We start from the raw sequence: 18,797 nt of genomic DNA, 5'->3' as shown, positions 1-18,797 counted from the left end.
CCTGGGTTCGATTCCTCAGCACCACATATATAGAAAAAGCCAGAAGCGGCGCTGTGGCTCAAGTGGCAGAGTGCTAGCCTTGAGCAAAAAAGAAGCCAGGGACAGTGCTCTCAGGCCCTGAGTTCAAGCCCCAGGACTGGCAACACGCGCACACACACACACACACACACACACACACACACACACACACACACACACACCCCAGATCCAACCTCTTCCAAATCTCCAAAGGCCCAAGTCTCTCCCTCTGCTTTCTTCCCCCACTGGGGTCCATGACTCTTAGAGAAAGGTTTGAAGGCAGGAGGTAGCTACAGCTTGAGACAGTCCTCAGGGCAGAGGGGAAAGAAAACCTTGGAGGGGCTGGCAGAGACAGGCAAGGGCAGAGGCCGAGGCCCAGACAGGTGCGGGTCCAGCCCACCGTGAGGGCGAGGATGGCAGTGTCCAGCCTGGGCCTCTGCGGCGCAGCTTAAGGTGGAGCAGGCCACGCTGGGCGGGTGGGAGGAGGGGAGCTTCCAGATCCCAGAGGCTCGGTGCCGCCCACGGGGCGCCCCACTCCCAGGTGAAGCTGGCGCTTGCTGGATCTAGCCCCAGCTCCAGAGGAGCTTCACCTTCAACAACCGCCCAGCCTCCCCTGACCCGGGCAGCCTCCCCGAGGAGCAGACACAGAAGGAGCAGCCTCGGTCACCCACAACCTTTCAGGGCTGCCAAGAATGTATTTCTACTTTGTTTTTCTTATTTCTTCTTCTTATTGTGTGTGTGTGTGCCTGTCTTGGGGCTTGAACTCAGGGCCCGGGTGCTATCTCTGAGCTACTCTTGCTCAAAGCTAGTGCTCTACCACTTGCGCCACAGCTCTGCTTCCAGCTTTTAAAATTGGAGATAAGAATCTCCCAGACTTCCTTCCTTCCCCGGGCTGGTTTCGAACTGTGATCCTCGGATCTCAGCCTCCCGAGTAGCTAGGATGACGGGCGTGAACTTTCTTCTTAATACTTTGCCATCATGTGTAACATTTTCATAATGATTAGAGAGGCTGGGTGTGTGCACACATGCACACACGTGGAGCAACGTAGCCATTCTCAGGGTGCACAGTCCTGAGCTGCCCGGGGTTTGGACACCAGCTGTCCTCTGTCTTACAGACCCTGGCCCCTGGGGCTGGGGCTTGAGGGCTGGGGGTTACTCCTTGCAAGATCCAGCTTGAGCAGGGCACGGGTGCCTCCTGTCTGCCATCCTAGCTCCTCTGGAGGCTGAGATCTGAGGATGGCAAGTCAAAGCCAGCCCGAGCCAGAAGGTCTGTGAGACTCATATCTCTAACTACCAAAGAAGCTAGAACTGGAGCCGTGGCTCACATGATAGAGCACTAGCCTTGAGAAGAAAAAAGCTCAAGGACAGCACCCAGGTCCTGAATGCAAGCCCCAGGACCAGCACACACACACACACACACACACACACACACACACACACACACACACACACACACACACACAGATCCAGCTTGACAATGCACATCTCATCTGTAAGGTCTATTTTGCGCAGTGTGCGTCTCTCAGCCTTGCTTGTTTCTGACCGGCCTCCTCTGTGGGAGAGCCGGGGGCCCGCACGGCCGGGCCTAACGCTGTCCCTTTACTCCGTGGACCTGGGAGTCTGTGGGGGAGATGGGCACAGGTGGGAGGCCCTGAGGCAGGACCAGAGCTGTTGAGTCTAAGCCGAGCCACTGCCCTGCCAAGGCCTGGTAGAAATGACTTTCAGGAAATGGCAGGGAACTTTCCATAGACCCAGAGATGTCAACAGGAGGCTGTAGAAGAGATGGTGTTTTGTTTCATAGTCAGAAGTATATCCTATCTCATTTTCTTCTGGGATGTTGAGTTCTGAGAAGTGTGTGTGTGTGTGTGTGTGTGTGTGTGTGTGCGCGCGTGTGTGTGGGGGGGGCACGCACACGCACACATACACACCAGTCCTCAGGCTTGATCTCAGGGCCTGGACACTGTCCCTGACCTATTGTACTCAAGGCGATCACTCTGCCACTTGAACCACAGTGGCATTTGTGGCTTTTTGGTAGCTACGTGGAATCTCACAGACTTTCCTGCCCAAATTGGATTCAAACCTTGATTCTCAGACCTCAGCCTCCTGAGACACTAGGATTGCAGGCATGTGGGACCAGTACCCATCTCTGATCATAAATGAGTTATCCAGCCTATAGGCCTACCTGCAAAAAAAAAGTCTGCTCTCCCCGCGGGACGTCCTATGCTACCAAATGTATTTGAAGTAGGGAATCCTGCCGCTTGGCTCTTTTGTTCTGGTTTTCGCAACTAGGCCGCCGTTGATCTCCTCACCCTGGAGTAGCCACTGCCCTCTGCCACGCTCAGGAAGGCGTTTGTCCCTGATCATCGGGAGAGTCCCTGCCTAGTGAAACACCTATCACCCGGCCGTGGTCATTACCACCCCGCCCCCCCCCCCCCCCCCCCCCGCCCAGGAGCGTCAGGAACAGCTCACCTGGGGATCAGGCTAGCAGCACCCCACTCATGCCAGCCTTCAGGGGCTCCTTCTCTGTTTCTAAATGACCTGGCGTGTCTTTTGGGGAAGCCTGTCATTTCAGAACAGGGAACCACGTCTGGCGGGCTGGACCGAGAAAGCATCCATGCCCGCCCCCGCCCGGTGGGAAGTGCGGCAGACGCCACCCCCGATCTGAGCCCCACCGCTCTGGCTCCGCGGAGGGCTCCGCGTGTGCCCCGTGCCTCTCCAGTTCTGGTCCTCGCCTGTGGGCCCCCCCCCCCCCCGGCGTGAGGCGGCTGCTCCCCTCTGCCCAGCTCACCCGTGCCTCAGTCCACTCTCTCCACTCCGTTCTCCCGGGACCCTCGAGTTTCCTGCGTCCTGCTGCGTCCTGCTGGGCTCTCCCAGACGTGCATGACAACCTTCCCGTCCACGTGTCGCCACTGTTTACAATATTTGAGAAAAGTCAGGAGGCTGAGGTCCGAGCACCAGGGTTTGAAGCCAGCCTGGATAGGAAAATCCATGAGGCTTTTATCTCCCTCCCACCCCCCCAAAGGCAGATGTGGTGCTGTGGCTCAAGTGGTAGAACAGTAGCCTTGAGCAAAAAGCTCAGGGACAGCGTCCAAACCCCGGGACCGGCAAAAATAAAAGAAGCCCTTCTGGTGGATCACATAGAGGGAAGGGCTACCCACCCCCCATCTCCCCACTGTTCCTCGGCATCCACAGCCCCAGACCCATAGAAGAGCCGCGCGGGCTCTGCCTCGCAGGAATCCCCTTCCCACTCCTAGCCCGGGTGAGGTTTGTGAGGCAGAACCCAGACATGGCTGCCCTGGCCTGCTGGGCACACTGCCCTGCATCCAGTGCTTTGCAGGCCCAGGTGAAGGGCGACAGGCAGGGTGTGGACTGCCCTTTCTTGTCCCGCCCAGATCAAGGCTCTCACGCCCGGGTCGAGAGCTGGCTCCTCGCCCTGCCCCGGTGCGGGCAGCTCCACAGCTTCCGCAATTTCTGCCTTGCACCCTGGCCCTTTCTCCCTCCTCAACTTCCCCTAGAGTGCACTGGTTCTCCAGGGAGAATCTCTGTGAAAGTTAACCTGATGCCAGTCCTGGGGCTTGAACTCAGAGCCTAGGCACACTGTCCCTGAGCTTTTGTGCTCAAAGCTGGCGCTCGACCCCTTGAGCCACATCTCCACTTCCAGCTTTTTGTGGTTAACTGGAGATAAGAGTCTCATGGACTTGCCTGCCTGGGCTGGCTTCAAGCCCTGTTCCAGTGGCTCACGCCTGTAACCCTAGCCACTCAGGAAGCTGAGATCCGAGCACTGAGGTTAAAAGCCAGCTTGGCAGGAAAGTCCGTGAGACTCTTATCTCCTGTTGGCCACCAGAAAGCTGGAAGTGGAGCTGTGGCCAACTGGCATAGCACTAGCCTTGAGTAAAAGAGTTCAGGGACAGTACCCCAGGAACGGTGTCACACACACAAAAAGGACCCCACCCTACATGCTATTAAATTTGAATGAAGTAATTACGTTTCTTTCTTTTTTGTGCCAGCCCCGGGTCTTAAAGTCAGAACCTGGGCGCTGTCCCTGAGTTCCTTTTTCCTTGAGGCTAGCACTCTACCAGAGTCACTTCTGGCTTTTTCTGTGTATGTGGTACTGAGGACTCAGTGACTCACTTTGGTTAGAACGGGCCCAGGGTTTTTCTGCCCCCTGGGAGTAGTCCTAACTGCAAGCAGAGCAGTAATTCCTCCCAGGAGGTACTAGGGGAGAGTCTGGACTCGGTCCTCTCCTAGCCAGAGCAGGCCAGGGGGTCTTTCCGGCGCTCTGAGGCTGAGCTTCCTTCTCTGGCCTCGTTCACGGCGCTGGTCAATTGCAAGTCATTCGTCTTTTCGTAGTTCACAACTTTGAAACCAAACATCCTAGACCGTTAGTGTCGCGTAGCTTAGGTTTCTGACAGCGAGCCGTCCATTAGCTGGAGACGCTTTGGTGTGGGGACATTTACTCGGCGCTGCTTTGACTGATTCCAGCTCGCAGGTCTTGTACCGTGTCAGACTTGTTTTCTGGTTCTGCTTGTGTTCACTGTTGAACGTATTGACGTTCCATTTCAGAAAACTTGGCTGTTGCCTACACATTTCTAATTAACCAGGCTTGAGATTGCTTAGGGTGTGAAAACAAGGGAAATTATCAAAAAGAATACACAAGACCTTTTGTTAATCTCTCTGTAAATTCACTGAATCGCTTAGCCATCGATGCAAACACAGACATACCATACACATACAGGTACAAAGACACACATGCGCAGTGCACTTGGAGGGACAGAGAGACGGGCTGACAGATGAAGACAGCGGCAGAGAGTCCCCTTAGCCTTCTTTCCCACAGTCGGTGGCTCCTCTTCCCTTCAGCAGGAAAGAGAGAAGTCAGCTGCCTGACCTCCGAATTCAAAGTTAGACATGACAATCATTGTTAAGATGACTGGGGTGTGGCAGGATGCTGAGATCTGAGGATCCAGGTTCAAAGCCAGCGGGAGCAGGCCAGTCCCAGAGACTCTTATCTCCAATGAACTAGGGAAAAAGCCAGAAGTGGAGCTGTGGCACCAGCTTTGAGCCACAAGGCTAAGGGACAGCATCCTGGCCCTGAGTTTAAGCCCCGATATCAGCAGGTATGGAGGTGGCCCTCGGTGCTCGGTAGCCAGGGGCGTGGCCGTCATGCAATGTCAGGGGAGACCCGCCCCAAGCAGACGTGGCCTGGCTCCCGTTCCAGTCCTTACACACGGCTTGGTCTCTTCCCCTGGCCTGCTGCCCTTGGAGGACCAAGCCTAAGCGAGGGTGGCGTCTGCTTGGGCTAGGGGGCTGCTGAAAGACCTTGGATTTCCTGCTGGAGCCCCAGGATGGGTGCGGGGTAGGGGGGAGGGGAGAACCTGGCCACGCGGCATTAGAACAGCCAAGAACGATTCCCTCACAAACAGCAGAGAGAGAAACAAAAGAAGGTTTCTAGGCAGCTTGAGCCATTTTCTGGAATTTGATTAAAAAAAAAATCTTAGCTACTCAGGAGACTGAGATCCGAGGATCACAGTTCAAAGCCAGCCCAGGAAGACAACTCCAGAAGACTCTTATCTCCCATGAACCAGAAAAAAAGCTGGAAGCAGAAATGTGACCCAAGTAATAGGTCTCCAGCCATAGGCAGAAAAAGCCAGAGAAGAGCACAAGTTCCTGAGTTTAAACCCCACTAACACCCCTCACCACCACCACTACACACACACACACACATGGCCCAGAAAGTAGCTCAGGAGTAGAGTATTTTGCCCATACTTAGCATGGGCAAAGCCCAGGTTCCGTCTCCAGAACATAAACGAACAAATTAATGAAAAGATAAATAAGAAAGATTTGGACTGGCTTTGCAGGCCCCCGGCTCAATCCTTAGCGCCAAAAAGAAAATAATAAATTTTAGATCTGGTCTTTATGGCAAGGAAGAAACAAAAATAACTTTCCCCACCAAACACACATTTGTACACACACATACCCAAGGAAAACATTTCTACAATATTGAAAATAAATCTCTCGAGATTGTGAGATTACAAGTGATTTCTTTGCGTTAAAAAAAAAAATCTTAATCTCTAACTTTTGCCGTCATGAAAAACAAAATGTTTTGGGTTTTTTTTTTTTTTTTGCCAGTCCTGGGCCTTGAACTCAGGGCCTGAGCACTGTCCCTGGCTTCTTTTTTGCTCAAGGCTAGCACTCTGCCACTTGAGCCACAGCGCCCCTTCTGGCTTTTTCTATATATGTGGTGCTGAGGAATCGAACCCAAGGCTTCATGTATGCTAGGCAAGCTCTCTACCACTAGGCCATGTTCCCAGCCCTGAGCACATTTCTTTCTGGATGATGTCGCCCTTTCCCCTTGCTGTACAACCCTGTCTTTGGAACAACCCTCTTGCAGGATGCGGGGTATGGGTGGGAGCCCCAGGCTTTGTCTGGACTGCGACCGTCCCCAGCCTCCCCGTCTCTGGGTGCCCTTGGTGGTTGGGTGACATGCTAAGTCAGCGGAAAGCTGAAGTCTGTCTTGTCCTGTCCTCAGGCCTCGGAGGGCGTCCCCATGAGGCTCTTCGCGAAGCTGGACCAGCTCATCGAGTTTTACAAGAAGGAAAACATGGGGCTGGTGACCCACCTACAGTACCCGGTGCCGCTGGAGGAGGAGGACGCAGCCGAAGACCCTGAGGAAGACATGGGTAGGAAGGGCTGGGGCGGGGGGGGGGGGTGCCTCTGGAGTCCAGCCCAGCCGTCTTGAGTTCCACATTGTAGACTTCTAGAGAGCTCGGGACCCTCCGGAGAGAGGGCAGGACGGTGACTGACGAAAGGAATCCCTGCCTGTCTTAATGGCTTTGTGACTTTGGGTAAATTACACGCCCTCTCTGAACCACAGTCTCCTTCTACAGAGGGGCTCCAGTGACTCTCGGGGTATCACAAGATGCTAGCCTTGGGGGGGTGGGGGTGGGGACTATGCCCACGTCCTGAGTTCAAGCACGTAAAAGGAAGGGAGGCCTATGAATGTGGCACCCCAGGGTCTGGTATGCAGCCACTGCCATTCTTGTTATCCTTCCACTGTGTGCAATGAAGGAGAAGATCCTCAACGGAAGTAGAAGGACGAGGGGACAAAGCTGGGCGTGGTGACTCTCATCTCAGCAGTATGGGAGGCTGAGGCAGGAGAATCTCAAGTTCTAGGCCAGCTTGGGTGACATAGCAAGATCTGTCCCTGCCCCCCCCCTAAAAAAAAAGCATGGGGACAGAGTTTAAGCCACAGCTCCCCCTCTGGCTTTTTAGTGGTTCATTGGAGATAAGAATCTCATGGATTACTTTCCTGCCCGGGCTGGCTTTGAACCATGATCTTCAGATCTTAGCCTCCTGAGTGGCTAGGATCAGCCACAGAACCTGGGGCAAAGGTCAATCCTCCAGTGGGAACCCTCAGGATTCTCCCTTGAACCCCTCAGCTGCCCAGGGCTCTTCCATAAGGCTGGCCTGCTCCCTGCCTGTCCTTGGTGGGCCATGGCTGGGCATGTGCAGGGCTCTCTCCCCCCACACACACAATGGGCTGGTTGGGGAGGGGAATTCACCCCCTCCCTGCCTTCTCTGTGGCTGCCCAGCTCATCAGCTGCCTATTAGAAGACAGACTGGAGAACCCACCCTCCCCGCCAACCCACAGGACCCAGGGAGGCCATGCCCTTTCCTGCCAACCGGATCTGAGTGAGGGGAGTCCTCGGGGTTTGAGTCAGCAAGCGCTCACGCATGCCCCAGCTGTGCCCTGCCACCTAGAGCCACCAGGTGCCTTGGCCTTGGCCTTGGCCCAGACCACGAGACTCACATCACCTTTCTCAATCCCCCAACCCCCCAGACACCTCCCCAGCTGGCCACGCCCCTGGGATGCTGTCTGGAAGTCCTGACACACTTCCTGTTCCAACTGGAAAGGAAAGCCCAGTTGCATGATTGCCAGCTTCACTTCCCCAAATGTGAGCCCCGTTTGTCAACAGGACCCAGAGCAAAGGGACATCTGCTCCTCCCCACCCCACCCCCACCCAGTCCAAGGTGTCTTCTCAAGAGGCTGTACTTTCTGGGGTTCAAAACAGACTCAGAAGTATCTTTAAAACCCTAGAAGGAGCTAGGAGTCGGTGGTTCACAGCTGTCATCCTAGCTACTCCGGAGGCTGAGACCTGAGGATCACGATTCAAAGCCAGTGGGAGCAGAAAAGTCTGTGAGACTCTTACCTCCAACAGACCACCAGAAAACTAGAACTGGGGCTGTGGCTCGAGTGGTAAAGGACTAGCCTTGAGCTCAGGGACAGCATCCAGGCCCAGAGTTCAAGCCCCACAACCATCTAAAAAATAAACATGGACAACCCTAGAGGGAGAGAAGGAAAATGTCAGTCCATCGAAAAGAAAGTTCCAGGCTGCAAATACGGCTTAGCGGTAGAGAGCTTGCCTAACATGCACGAAGCCTTGGGTTTGATTCTGCGGCACCACATAAGCAGAAAAAGCTGGACGTAATACGGTGGCTCAAGTGCCAGCTTTGAGCAAAAGGAGCTCAAGAACAGTGCCCAGGCCCTGAGTTCAAGCCCCAGGACCAGCTTAAAAAGAGTCCCCAGAGAGAGCTGTGGCTGAGGACTGGGAGGGGCCCGCAGGTATGGGAAGGGACAGGGAAGGGACCCAGTCTAGGGCATCCCAGACTTGAGGACTGGGCAGCCTTTTCCTGCTTGTGACATATGAAGGAAAGGAAACCACAAAGGATGAGCAAAGGGCTAGAGGCCTGGCTGGGCGGTAGAATGCGCACCCGAAAGGAAAGGGCAAGGGTCCCATCCTTCAAAGAAAGCCCAAGTTGATTGCTTCACGGTCAAGCTGAATGCTGGTGGCTCGTGCCTGTCATCCTAGCTACTCAGGAAGCTGAGATCTGAGGATCATGGTTCAAAGACAGCCCAGGCTGAAAGGTGCATGGAACTCTTATCTGCAATTGACTAGCCAAAAGCAAGAAGCAGAAGTGTGGTTCAAGTGGCAGAGCACCAGCCTGGAGTGAAAGAGCCGAGCAAGAACGCAAGTCTCTGAGTTCAAGTAGCCATGGGAGCGTGCACGCGTGTGCGCGCGCGCACACACACACACACACACACACTTCCAGTGTCTGAGTAAGGGGATCCTCTCACGTCTTAAATTTCTCTCTGAGGGTGTGAGGGGAGAGAGACTGGAGGTCAGACATGAGAGGAAAGGTGCAGAGCGAGCGGGCCTGGTCTCACATGAGGTACTTTCCACGGTCCCCGAGAGCCAGCCGGGCCTGTCCTGCAGCTCAGGACGGGAGAGACCGACTGACCAAGGCAAGAGCGGCTGGAACTCGGCAGTGAGGCAGACATCGCAGGAGGCCCCCGGCTAAGGATCAGGAAACCAAGTCCACCGCAAGGAGCTCCTGTCTAGCCGGGGAGTCTGGGAGGAAGTGAGGAGGGGAGGGCCGCGGAGTGCGGATGGGGTCCGGGAAGTGGGGGGCCTGGAGCCCAGAGCACGGTGGTGGCGTTCGGGGGCAGGGCGATGCAGACACCTCCTCACCCCGGGCATCTGCCGTTGTCTCGGGCAGAGAGCGCCGTGTCCCCGCCGGAGCTGCCACCCAGAAACATCCCTCCGCCCGCCGGTCCCTGCGACGCCAAGGAGCCCCCTCCCCCTCCAGCCGAGGGCCCCCGAGGGAGCGAGGGCAGCCGGCCCGGCCTCGCCGAGACCCTGCTTCAGCGGCTGCAGAGCACGGACACCAGTGGGTGAGTCCCCACCTGGGGGGCGGGGGGAGGCGAGAGTATAACCCAGCCCCCAGCACCCAGGTCCACGCTCCAGGGTACTGACTTACACCATGTGGGCGAGGACTTCATTCCTGCACCTGACGTCCAGGTCTACCTCTGCTTAGTTCACTAAGAGCAAGGTTGAAAATGGTTTCCAGCGAGTCAGCCCAAATCACCTCCCTTTTAAGTCATTTTTGTCCTCTGACTATTTTCCTATCAGCATCCTAATGTTTTTCTTACTAAGTTTTTGTGTGTTTTTGTTTTTGGGTTTTTTGCTGTTGTTGTTGTTGTTGTTTTGTCAGTGGTGAGGCTTGAACTCAGGGCCTGGGCGCTGTCTCTGAGCTCTTTTGCTCAAGGCTAGTGTTCTCTACCACTCTGAGCCACAGCCCCACTTCTGGTTTTTGAGTGGTTAATCGGAGATGAGAGTCTCACGGGCACTTTTCTGCCTGGGCTGGCTTTGAACCTTGATCCACAGATCTCAGCCTCCTGAGTAGCTAAGATTACAAGTGTAAGCCAGTGGCACCTGGATCTTACTATATTTTATTATTATTATTATTATTATTATTATTATTATTATTATTATTTGGCCAGTCCTGGGCCTTGAACTCAGGGCCTGAGCACTGTCCCTGGCTTCTTTTTGCTCAAGGCTAGCACTCTACCACTTGAGCCACAGCACCACTTCTGGCCACTTTCTATATATGTGGTGCTAGGGAATTGAACCAGGGCTTCATGTATACGAGGCAAGCACTCTTGCCACTAGGTCATATTCCCATGCCTCTTACTATATTTTATGATCTCCTTATATATTAACCATTGGTCCATCATCTTTGGCGGGGAGGAGAACCCTATCTTCTTTTTTTTTTTTTTTGGCCAGTCCTGGGGCTTGGACTCAGGGCCTGAGCGCTGTCCCTAGCTTCTTCTTGCTCAAGGCTAGCACTCTGCCACTTGAGCCACAGCGCCCCCTCTGGCCGTTTTCCATATATGTGGTGCTGGGGAATCGAACTGAGAGCTTCATGTGTAGGAAGCAAGTACTCTTGCCACTAGGCCATACTCCCAGCCCCCTATCTTCTTATAATCATGCTTGTAATGCTAATATTTAGGAGGACGAGGCAGGAGGATCACAAGTTTGAGGCCATCCTGGGCTATATTGTGAGACAAACAAATGAATGAATGAACCACCCCTAGCTCCTTGCTTAAAATTTGGGAATGCTTCCCCATTCATAACGTTTTGTCTTTCAGTCATTCCCTTTGTCTGTGCAAAACCACTTTTATGCTTAGAGGGTGACTGTCATTTTTGCGGCTGGCACTGGCCACCGATGACCACCGGTGCTCCGACAGTATTTCCTCAGTGCCAACCACCCCGGAAGGCTGGGCCTGCTTTTTCCTGTGCTCTCACTACAGTCCGAGGCAGGAGGGCTGTTCCTTCAAAGTCACACCCAGAATGTCAGGCAGGGTGGATCCAGGCGCAGGAAATCCAGAGTGCCCATCCTCTTCCCATGCCCAGCTTCAAGTCAGGCAAGGCACTGAGTACTAAGAGGCAGAGTGGAGAGTGCATGGCGGGGGGGCGGGGGTGGGCACAAAGGGGCAGTGTCTGTGTCAGGGTGTGTCTGTGTGTATCTGTGTCGGGGCCAGGGGACTCAAGCTGATACAAATGGGGCCCTAGGGCTGGAAGTACCCAGGTACCAATACGCTAATCCTTGGGTATTATGCACTGTGTCCGGGCGTGATGGGGATGATGCGTTCTGCATAGCATAGACTCGATCCTGTGGGGCAGAAGGCTGGAAGTGAAACCATTCCAGTGCCTCTTAGGTTTTGTTGGTTGGTTTGTTTGCTTGCTTTCCAGGCCTGGGCTTGAACTCAGGGCCTAGGCACCACCCCTGAACCTCTTTGCGCTCAAGGCTAGCGCTCTCTCACTTGAGCCACAGCGTCACTTCTGTGTTTTTTTTCTGCATAAGATATTGGAAATAAGAGTCCTGCCCCGGCTGGCTTTGAACTGTGATCCTCAGAGCTCAGCCTCCTGAGTAGCTGGGATTACAGGTGTGAGCCACCAGTGCCCAGCTCCCTGTTAAGTTTTACTCCAGGGGTTGATCTGTTGTTCCAGAGTGTGGGTCCACTGGGGCTCCGCCTGCTCCTCCTGTTCATGCTGGCCGGGCCCTGCGGCTTCTCCTGTGGGGGCCCCGAGCTCCCCTGGCCAGATGGCCTGATACCTCCTGAGAGGGGCCTTCATTGTCTTACAATCCCCAGAGCCCAGCACACTGCTTAGCATAGAGCCATCACTTGCTAGAATGTGCTAGACAAATTAATAATTGAGGACACAGCCACTTCTATGAGTTAATAATTAAAGAGCAATTTCGGGGTTCTGTGTGAGAAAAGCTTCTCTGCCTCCAAGTCCCCAGTGGCAAAGGTGGCACTGCATTCCCAACTTGAAAGACGAAGTTGAGGTGCCAGGGCTGCTATTCTGCCCTTGGATGTGCCAAACACAACGGAAGCACCAAAGGACACTCATAAGCCACTAGTGGCCACAATAGCTAGTGTTGCCTCTTGCATCTGGACATCCCACTGGCTCTCATCTGGGTTCCCAGGGTATAGTCCCTGTGTACCATTAGCTGCTAAGTTTGGTTTTTGTTACATTGTACCATTCTAGGGCTTGAACTCAGGGCCTGGGTGCTGCCCCCAGGCTTTTTTGCTCAAGGCTAGCAATCTGCCACTTGAGCCACTTAGCTGATGTTTTTAATTGTTTGGTACAGTATCATGATGAAGTATCCAATGCTAATTTGTGTATTTCCTGACACCTGTTGTCTCAGCCCTCAAGAGGCGGAGGCAGGAGAATCTTGCACATCAGGCCAGACTGGGCTACCTAGTGAGTGAGAACTTGTCTCAAAATAACAACAGAAAGCCAAGCACCTGTAGCTCCTACCTGTAATCCTGGCTACTCAGGAGGCTGAGATTTGAGGGTTGCAATTTGAAGCCAATCTAGGCAGGAAAGGCCGTGAGATTCTTATTTTTAAATAACCAGTAAAAAGCCGGAAATGGAGCTAAGGCTCTTGCGTGAAAAAAAGCTAAGGGACAGTGCCCAGCCCTGAGTTCAAGTCTAGGATGAGCACAAAACAAAACAAAAACACCCTAATACCTACCTCATTAAACTGGTCTGAGGATTAAAGAAGAAAATGAGAATAAGTATCTGGAATGCTATATGCTGTATATATGAAACACTCGTATCACTATAAAAAGTAAGACTAAAAATTTACCCCGAGCAAACTCTGCCAGGAGATTGGATGGAGAGGGCTTAGCAGACTTTGAGTGACAGTCATGGCCTGGTCTGGACCGGACTGTGCCTCTGGCCAAGCCAGTGTCCGCAGAGGACAAGTCCTGCCCTTGGCCTCCTTCCTTCGGTGAATTAAAGGCAGGACCAGGGAGGGTAAAGTCAGCCCCACCGCCCCAGCAGTCACTGAGCACACAGACCTCCCCGCAGAGCCCGGCCACGCCGAACCCTCTGCAGGGCGCTCCGGGAAGCCTGGAGCTGGAAGTTGGGAGTTGGCTTGTGAACCTACACACCATCTGTTACCTCGGGCGACGTCCCGTGTCCTCCCCCAGACTCCAGCTATACGTCCTGGAGATAGGGAAAGAATCCGACAACACCTTCCTCAGCGTTTTTGGTGAGGTGGTGTGTGTGTGTGTGTGTGTGTGTGTGTGCGCGCGCGCACCTGTACTGGGTTGTTTTGTTTTTAATTTTTTTTTTATTGTCAGAGTGATGTACAGAGGGGTTACAGTTTCATACATAAGGCAGTGAGTCCATTTCTTGTTCAACTTGTTACCTCCTCCCTCATCTTTCTCCCACCTTTCCCCTGTACTGGGGTTTGAACTCCGGGCCACAGGCCCTCGGTCAGCTTTTCCCCTTCTGGCTGACAGTCCGCCACTTGAGCCGCGCCTCCGCTTGCAGCTTTTTGCTGGCTAGTTGGAGACGAGGTTCTCAAATTGGTCTGCTTTGGCCGGCTTTGAACCTCGATCCACGACTCTCAGCTTCCTCAGTAGCTAGGGCTGCAGGCGTGAGCCACCAGCTTGTCCCCCCGTTTAAAGGACCAGCTCCCAAACGGTATCACCTCCTCCAGCCGCACTCGGGGCGCCTGTCCAATACAGACGATCGCCACCCCCCCCCCACCCCCCGCAACCCCTTCACCTCGCCTGACCTGCTCCTCGGCGCCTGCAGCGCAACCGAGGAGACTCACACACGTGTGCAAGCGTCCTCGTGAGGCACCGCGCCCCGGCCCGAGCCACCTCTTCAAACGTGGCATCACTGGTAACCAAAAGGCACAGACAGGGCAGCCAGCTTCTATTTCCTTCCGATCCCCCAGGCTCCCCGAAGAGCACCTGAAAGCCATCCAGGAGTACCTGAGCACGCAGCTCGCCCTGGACTCGGACTTGGTGAAGACGGGCTCCAGCAGCCTCCCTCACCTGAAGAAACTCACCTCACTGCTGTGCAAGGAGCTGCATGGGTAACGACGGGGGCCCCTCCCTGTGGAGAGCCGTGTGTGTGTGTGTGTGTGTGTGTGTGTGTGTGTGTGTGTGTGTGTGTGTGTGTGTGTGTGAGACAGGGCCTCAGGGCCATGCACCTGCTAAGTACCCTAACACTGAACTGCACCCCTCCACCTTGATGTTTAGCCACAGTTCACTGAAAGCATTTGCCCTGGGAAGGTGGGGCAGGAGGGCACTGCCAGCCCTTTCTCCTCGCTCAGGCCTCGGTCCTTTAGTCGAATGCTGCCATCTTCCTTCTGGCTGCAGCCCCACATCCAAACAGCACCTAGGGGCACCAGGAGGAAATAAACTAAAGGCGACCTTTTCACTTAAGGCTAGTGCTCCACCACTTGACCCCCCCCCCCCCGAGGTCCACTTCCTGGGGTTTGTCTCGGGGACTTCCTTTCCTATTATAAGGGCTGGCCTTGATCCTCAACCCTCAGACCCCAGCCTCCTCAGCCAGCGTTAGAGGCCTGAGCCACCAGGTGCCTAACAACAGCATGCCCACCCCCAGCCCCCACCTTTTCCCGCCAGTGCTTTGTTAAGTGAGCTGACTCACCCAAACTGAAGTTTTCCATTATTGAATCCAAGTAATGACGGTCCAATTGAAAAAAAAAAAATCTGATTAGACGTTATTTTGATTCTACACCCTTCGTTTCTGTTACCTCAAAAATGAATTTAAGCTGGGTGCTGGTGGCTTACACCTGTAATCCTAGCTACTCAGTCCTTTAAGACCTGAGGATCGCTGTTTGAAGCCACCCCAAACAGGAAAGTCCTGAGATTCTTTTTTTTTTTTTTTTTTTTTTGACAGTCTTGGGCCTTGGACTCAGGGCCTGAGCACTGTCCCTGGCTTCTTTTTGCTCAAGGCTAGCACTCTGCCACTTGAGCCACAGCGCCCCTTCTGGCCATTTTCTATATATGTGGTGCTGAGGAATCGAACCCAGGGCTTCATATTCCCAGCCCCATGAGATTCTTATCTACAATTAATCACAGAAAAACCAGGAAGTGGAGCTGTGGCTCAAGTGATAGAGCGCTAGCCTTGAGCAGAAGAGCTTAAAGACCATGCCCAGGCCCAGAGTTCAAGACCCAAAATAAAAAACAACAAAAAAAAGAACTTAAGTACATTGTAATGGTTAGAAGTGCAAAAGTAAGAGGATACACCAGCAGAGGAATTAGCAAAGGGTATTTTGAGTACTTAAAAACCTGGGGATTGGGAGAAAAATAGCATCCCAAAGTGTCTGACCGAAGTCCCAGGGAGGCAAAGCAAACCCATCACGAAGGAAGCGTCCACAGTTTGGTTGAGAAAAGAGCGGCACTGCGTGCATGGGCGAGATTTTTCCAACCTGGGTTGGTTTGTATTTCAATAACTCTCAGCAGTTCTTAAAAGTCTCTTGTCAATTTTTCTGCTCTATCCATCAATCTTAACTTAGTTAATATGCAGAAAAGAAACTTTCCTCATCTGTAATCAAATTCCACTTTCCCCTTAAAGGCTCTTAAAAGCAGCGCATTTGGTACGTTTGATGAAAAGTGTTGACAAACTGAGTGGTTATCTTTGGCGGGACAGGCTTAATGCCGGTGAACTGGCTTTCAATGAGTGCTCTTTTATAGCCAATTGGATATGGGTCGTCATTTTTATAGGTCTCCATGGCAAACTTAGTTCCCTTCGATGCTGCTGTTATAAAGCCTTTATTACCGAGGGGGAACACCTACAAACAACCCTTTGGGACACCATTCATTTCCTCATTGCTGATAACTAGCTTTTGTTTCCGCTTGCACAGACATGTCCTGATGCTGGCCAAGCTCTTGTTGAGGAGGATGTATGTTTTCAAGTCTGTCCTCTGGGCTTTGTCCAGATAGCTGCTTCCCTAAGGCCTCGCTTCACGCTGGCTGTGTTTCCAGGACCACATTGCTACCTGGACATTCCCAGGACCCCAGCATCTCCTCACTATGGTGACAGCTGCTTCCCCTGCGGGCTGACTCCTCAGCTGCCTCCTGTCTGTGCAGAAAACATCTTCAGCTTCTACCAGCTTCCTGTCTGGGTTCGCTGAACAGCTAACATCACGTTGAGATTAGAGGCACGGCGGATGATCTAAATTGCTCCTGCAACTGATAGCCGGGCGTGGAAACTTGGTTCACTGAAAGGTGAAATTTCAGGAGATCCCAGTTAGGCCTGTAATCCTAGCTTACACTCAGGAGGCTGAGATCTGAGGATTGCGGTTTGAAACCAGCCCAGTCAGGAAAGTCTGTGAGTCTCCTACCTCCAATTAATAGCCAAAAACCTGGAAGTGGATGGGAAGGTAAAAAGTCCTGTCCTTCACGTGCAGGGAATGTCAGTAGAGAAAACTCAGAATGGTGAGGCTAGCCTCCTGGGATTTATCCCGGGACTCCAACTTGAATTTCTCTCTACACACTTGATCAGGTCACCTAGTAACAAACACTTCATTGCTTCACTAAGCAACCAAGTGTTGAGAAAACAGGTTTAAGATGGCTAAGATGTGTGTGTGTGTGTGTGTGTGTGTGTGCGCGCACGCGCATGCCATTACTGGGGCTTGAACTCAGGGCCTGAGCATTCTCCTTTAACTTTTTCACTTAACATTAGCACTCTATACCGCTTGAGCCACAACTCTGAAAGGATTTGTCCCAGCCATCCCAGGGGACCATGCAGAGACAGTCATGGACAGGAGAAGAAGGTTCCTAAGGAGGTTTATTCATGGGGCCGTATCTCCCACGGGAGAGGGAACTACATGGTGTCTGCACCTTTTCCAGGTGGCAGCTTCTCTCTGGGGCTAAAGGGAAAGTAGGTAGGTCTTAATAGTGAGTAGGAGTGGCTTGTTAGGTATGGGTGGATCTGGGGGCTAGTGGGAGGCGCTGAGGACCTGAGGCAGGGGAAATGCTAACAAACTCCACTGCCAGTTTTTTGATGGCTCATTGGAGGCAGGAGTCTCACTGACTTTTCTGCCCAGGCTGGTTTCAAACTACAATCTTCAAGCTAAGGGACAGAGCCCAGGGCCCTGAGTTCAAGTCCCAGGACCAGCACACACACACACACACACACACACACACACACACACACACACACACACACTACAAATGCAGGTACATTCAAGGCCTCTGATGTGTTGTAGTCATCACTATTAATGTTCAGTGTTATTCACATTGAACAAGAAGAAAGCCAGGTGCCAGTGGCTCACCACGCCGATAATCCTAGCTACTCAGGAGGCTGAAATAGAAGGATCACAGTCCAAAGTCAGCTGGGCAAGAAAGTCCCACGCACAAAACTACTCAGAAAAAGCCAGAAAAGTAGTGCTATGGTTCAAGTGGTAGAGCAGTATAGCCTTGAGCACAAAGAGACTCAGGGACAGTGCCCAGGCCCTGAGTTCAAGCCCCAGGATGAATCCAAAAAGAAAAGAAGAGAGCCAGGCACCAGTGGCTCATGCCTGTAATCCTAGCTACCCAGGAAGCTGACATGTAGAGGATGGAGGACAGGTAGTAAGCGGCCAATCCAGGCAGAAATGTCCATGAGATGCCATCTCCAAAATAACCAGAAAGAAGCTGGCCAGGAGAGTGACTCAAGTCATAGCGCAGCAACCATGAGCAAACAAGCCAAGGACGCAGGAGTCCATGCGCTCAAACCATGATACGGACACACCCACCCCCTCCAGAGAGAGAGAGGAGAGAGAGAGGAGAAAATACTTTAAAAAAATGCAGGTAATGGACTGGGAATATGGCCTAGTGGTAGAGGGCTTGTCTCGTATACATGAAGTCCTGGGTTCAATTCCTCAGTACCACATATATAGAAAAAGCCAGAAGTGGCGCTGTGGTTCAAGTGGTAGAGTGCTAGCCTTGAGCAAAAGGAAGCCAGGGACAGTGCTCAGGCCCTGGACTGGCAAACATAAATAAATAAATAAGTAAAAATGCAGGCCCGACATCAGCTCTGTGTGTCTAGCTCTGCGTGTCTGAACAGTCCTGGTGTGCCTGCCGTTGGTACATTGAAGGCAGTTTTATTTATTTATTTATTTTTTTATATTAGCCAGTCCTGGGCCTTGGACTCAGGGCCTGAGCACTGTCCCTGGCTTCTTCCCGCTCAAGGCTAGCACTCTGCCACCTGAGCCACAGCGCCCCTGCTGGCCGTTTTCCATATATGTGGTGCTGGGGAATCGAACCGAGAGCTTCATGTGTAGGAGGCAAGTGCTCTTGCCACTGGGCCATATTCCCAGCCCTGAAAGCAGTTTTAGACCCCAGACCCAAACTCCAGGATTCCACATCAGGTGCACACTCCCGCCCCTCTATGCTAAGTAAAGACACATGATAGAGATCTGAGGATTTGTTACACATCGCCAGCAGCCATGAGAAGAGCTCTTCAGCTCATCTTCAGCCCTCTTCCGGGTATAGGCAGGAGGCTTGAACTCAGGACCTGGGCTCTATTTCTCAGTTGCTGTTTTTGCTCAAGGCTAGTGATCTACCACTTGAGCCATAGCTCTACTTCGGAGGGGTTTTATTTTTTGTTTTTTGGGGTTTT

General features: G+C 53.0%; 1 protein-coding gene across 1 annotated transcript in view; it reads left to right on the top strand.

Moving 5' to 3' along the window:
- Inpp5d (inositol polyphosphate-5-phosphatase D) overlaps positions 1-18,797 on the top strand; it is an 89,890-nt gene that overhangs the window by 32,836 nt on the left and 38,257 nt on the right. Inside the window, exons 3-5 of the mRNA XM_048344479.1 lie at positions 6,545-6,695; positions 9,574-9,748; positions 14,119-14,259. Coding sequence (XP_048200436.1) covers positions 6,545-6,695; positions 9,574-9,748; positions 14,119-14,259 — 467 coding nt within the window. The remainder of the gene's footprint in view (positions 1-6,544; positions 6,696-9,573; positions 9,749-14,118; positions 14,260-18,797) is intronic.

This window comes from Perognathus longimembris, chromosome 4 (genome assembly GCF_023159225.1).
Source record: "Perognathus longimembris pacificus isolate PPM17 chromosome 4, ASM2315922v1, whole genome shotgun sequence".
NCBI lineage: Eukaryota > Metazoa > Chordata > Mammalia > Rodentia > Heteromyidae > Perognathus > Perognathus longimembris.
The sequence above is the reverse complement of the archived record's forward strand: the minus strand, read 5'-3'. Positions and strand labels throughout refer to the sequence as shown.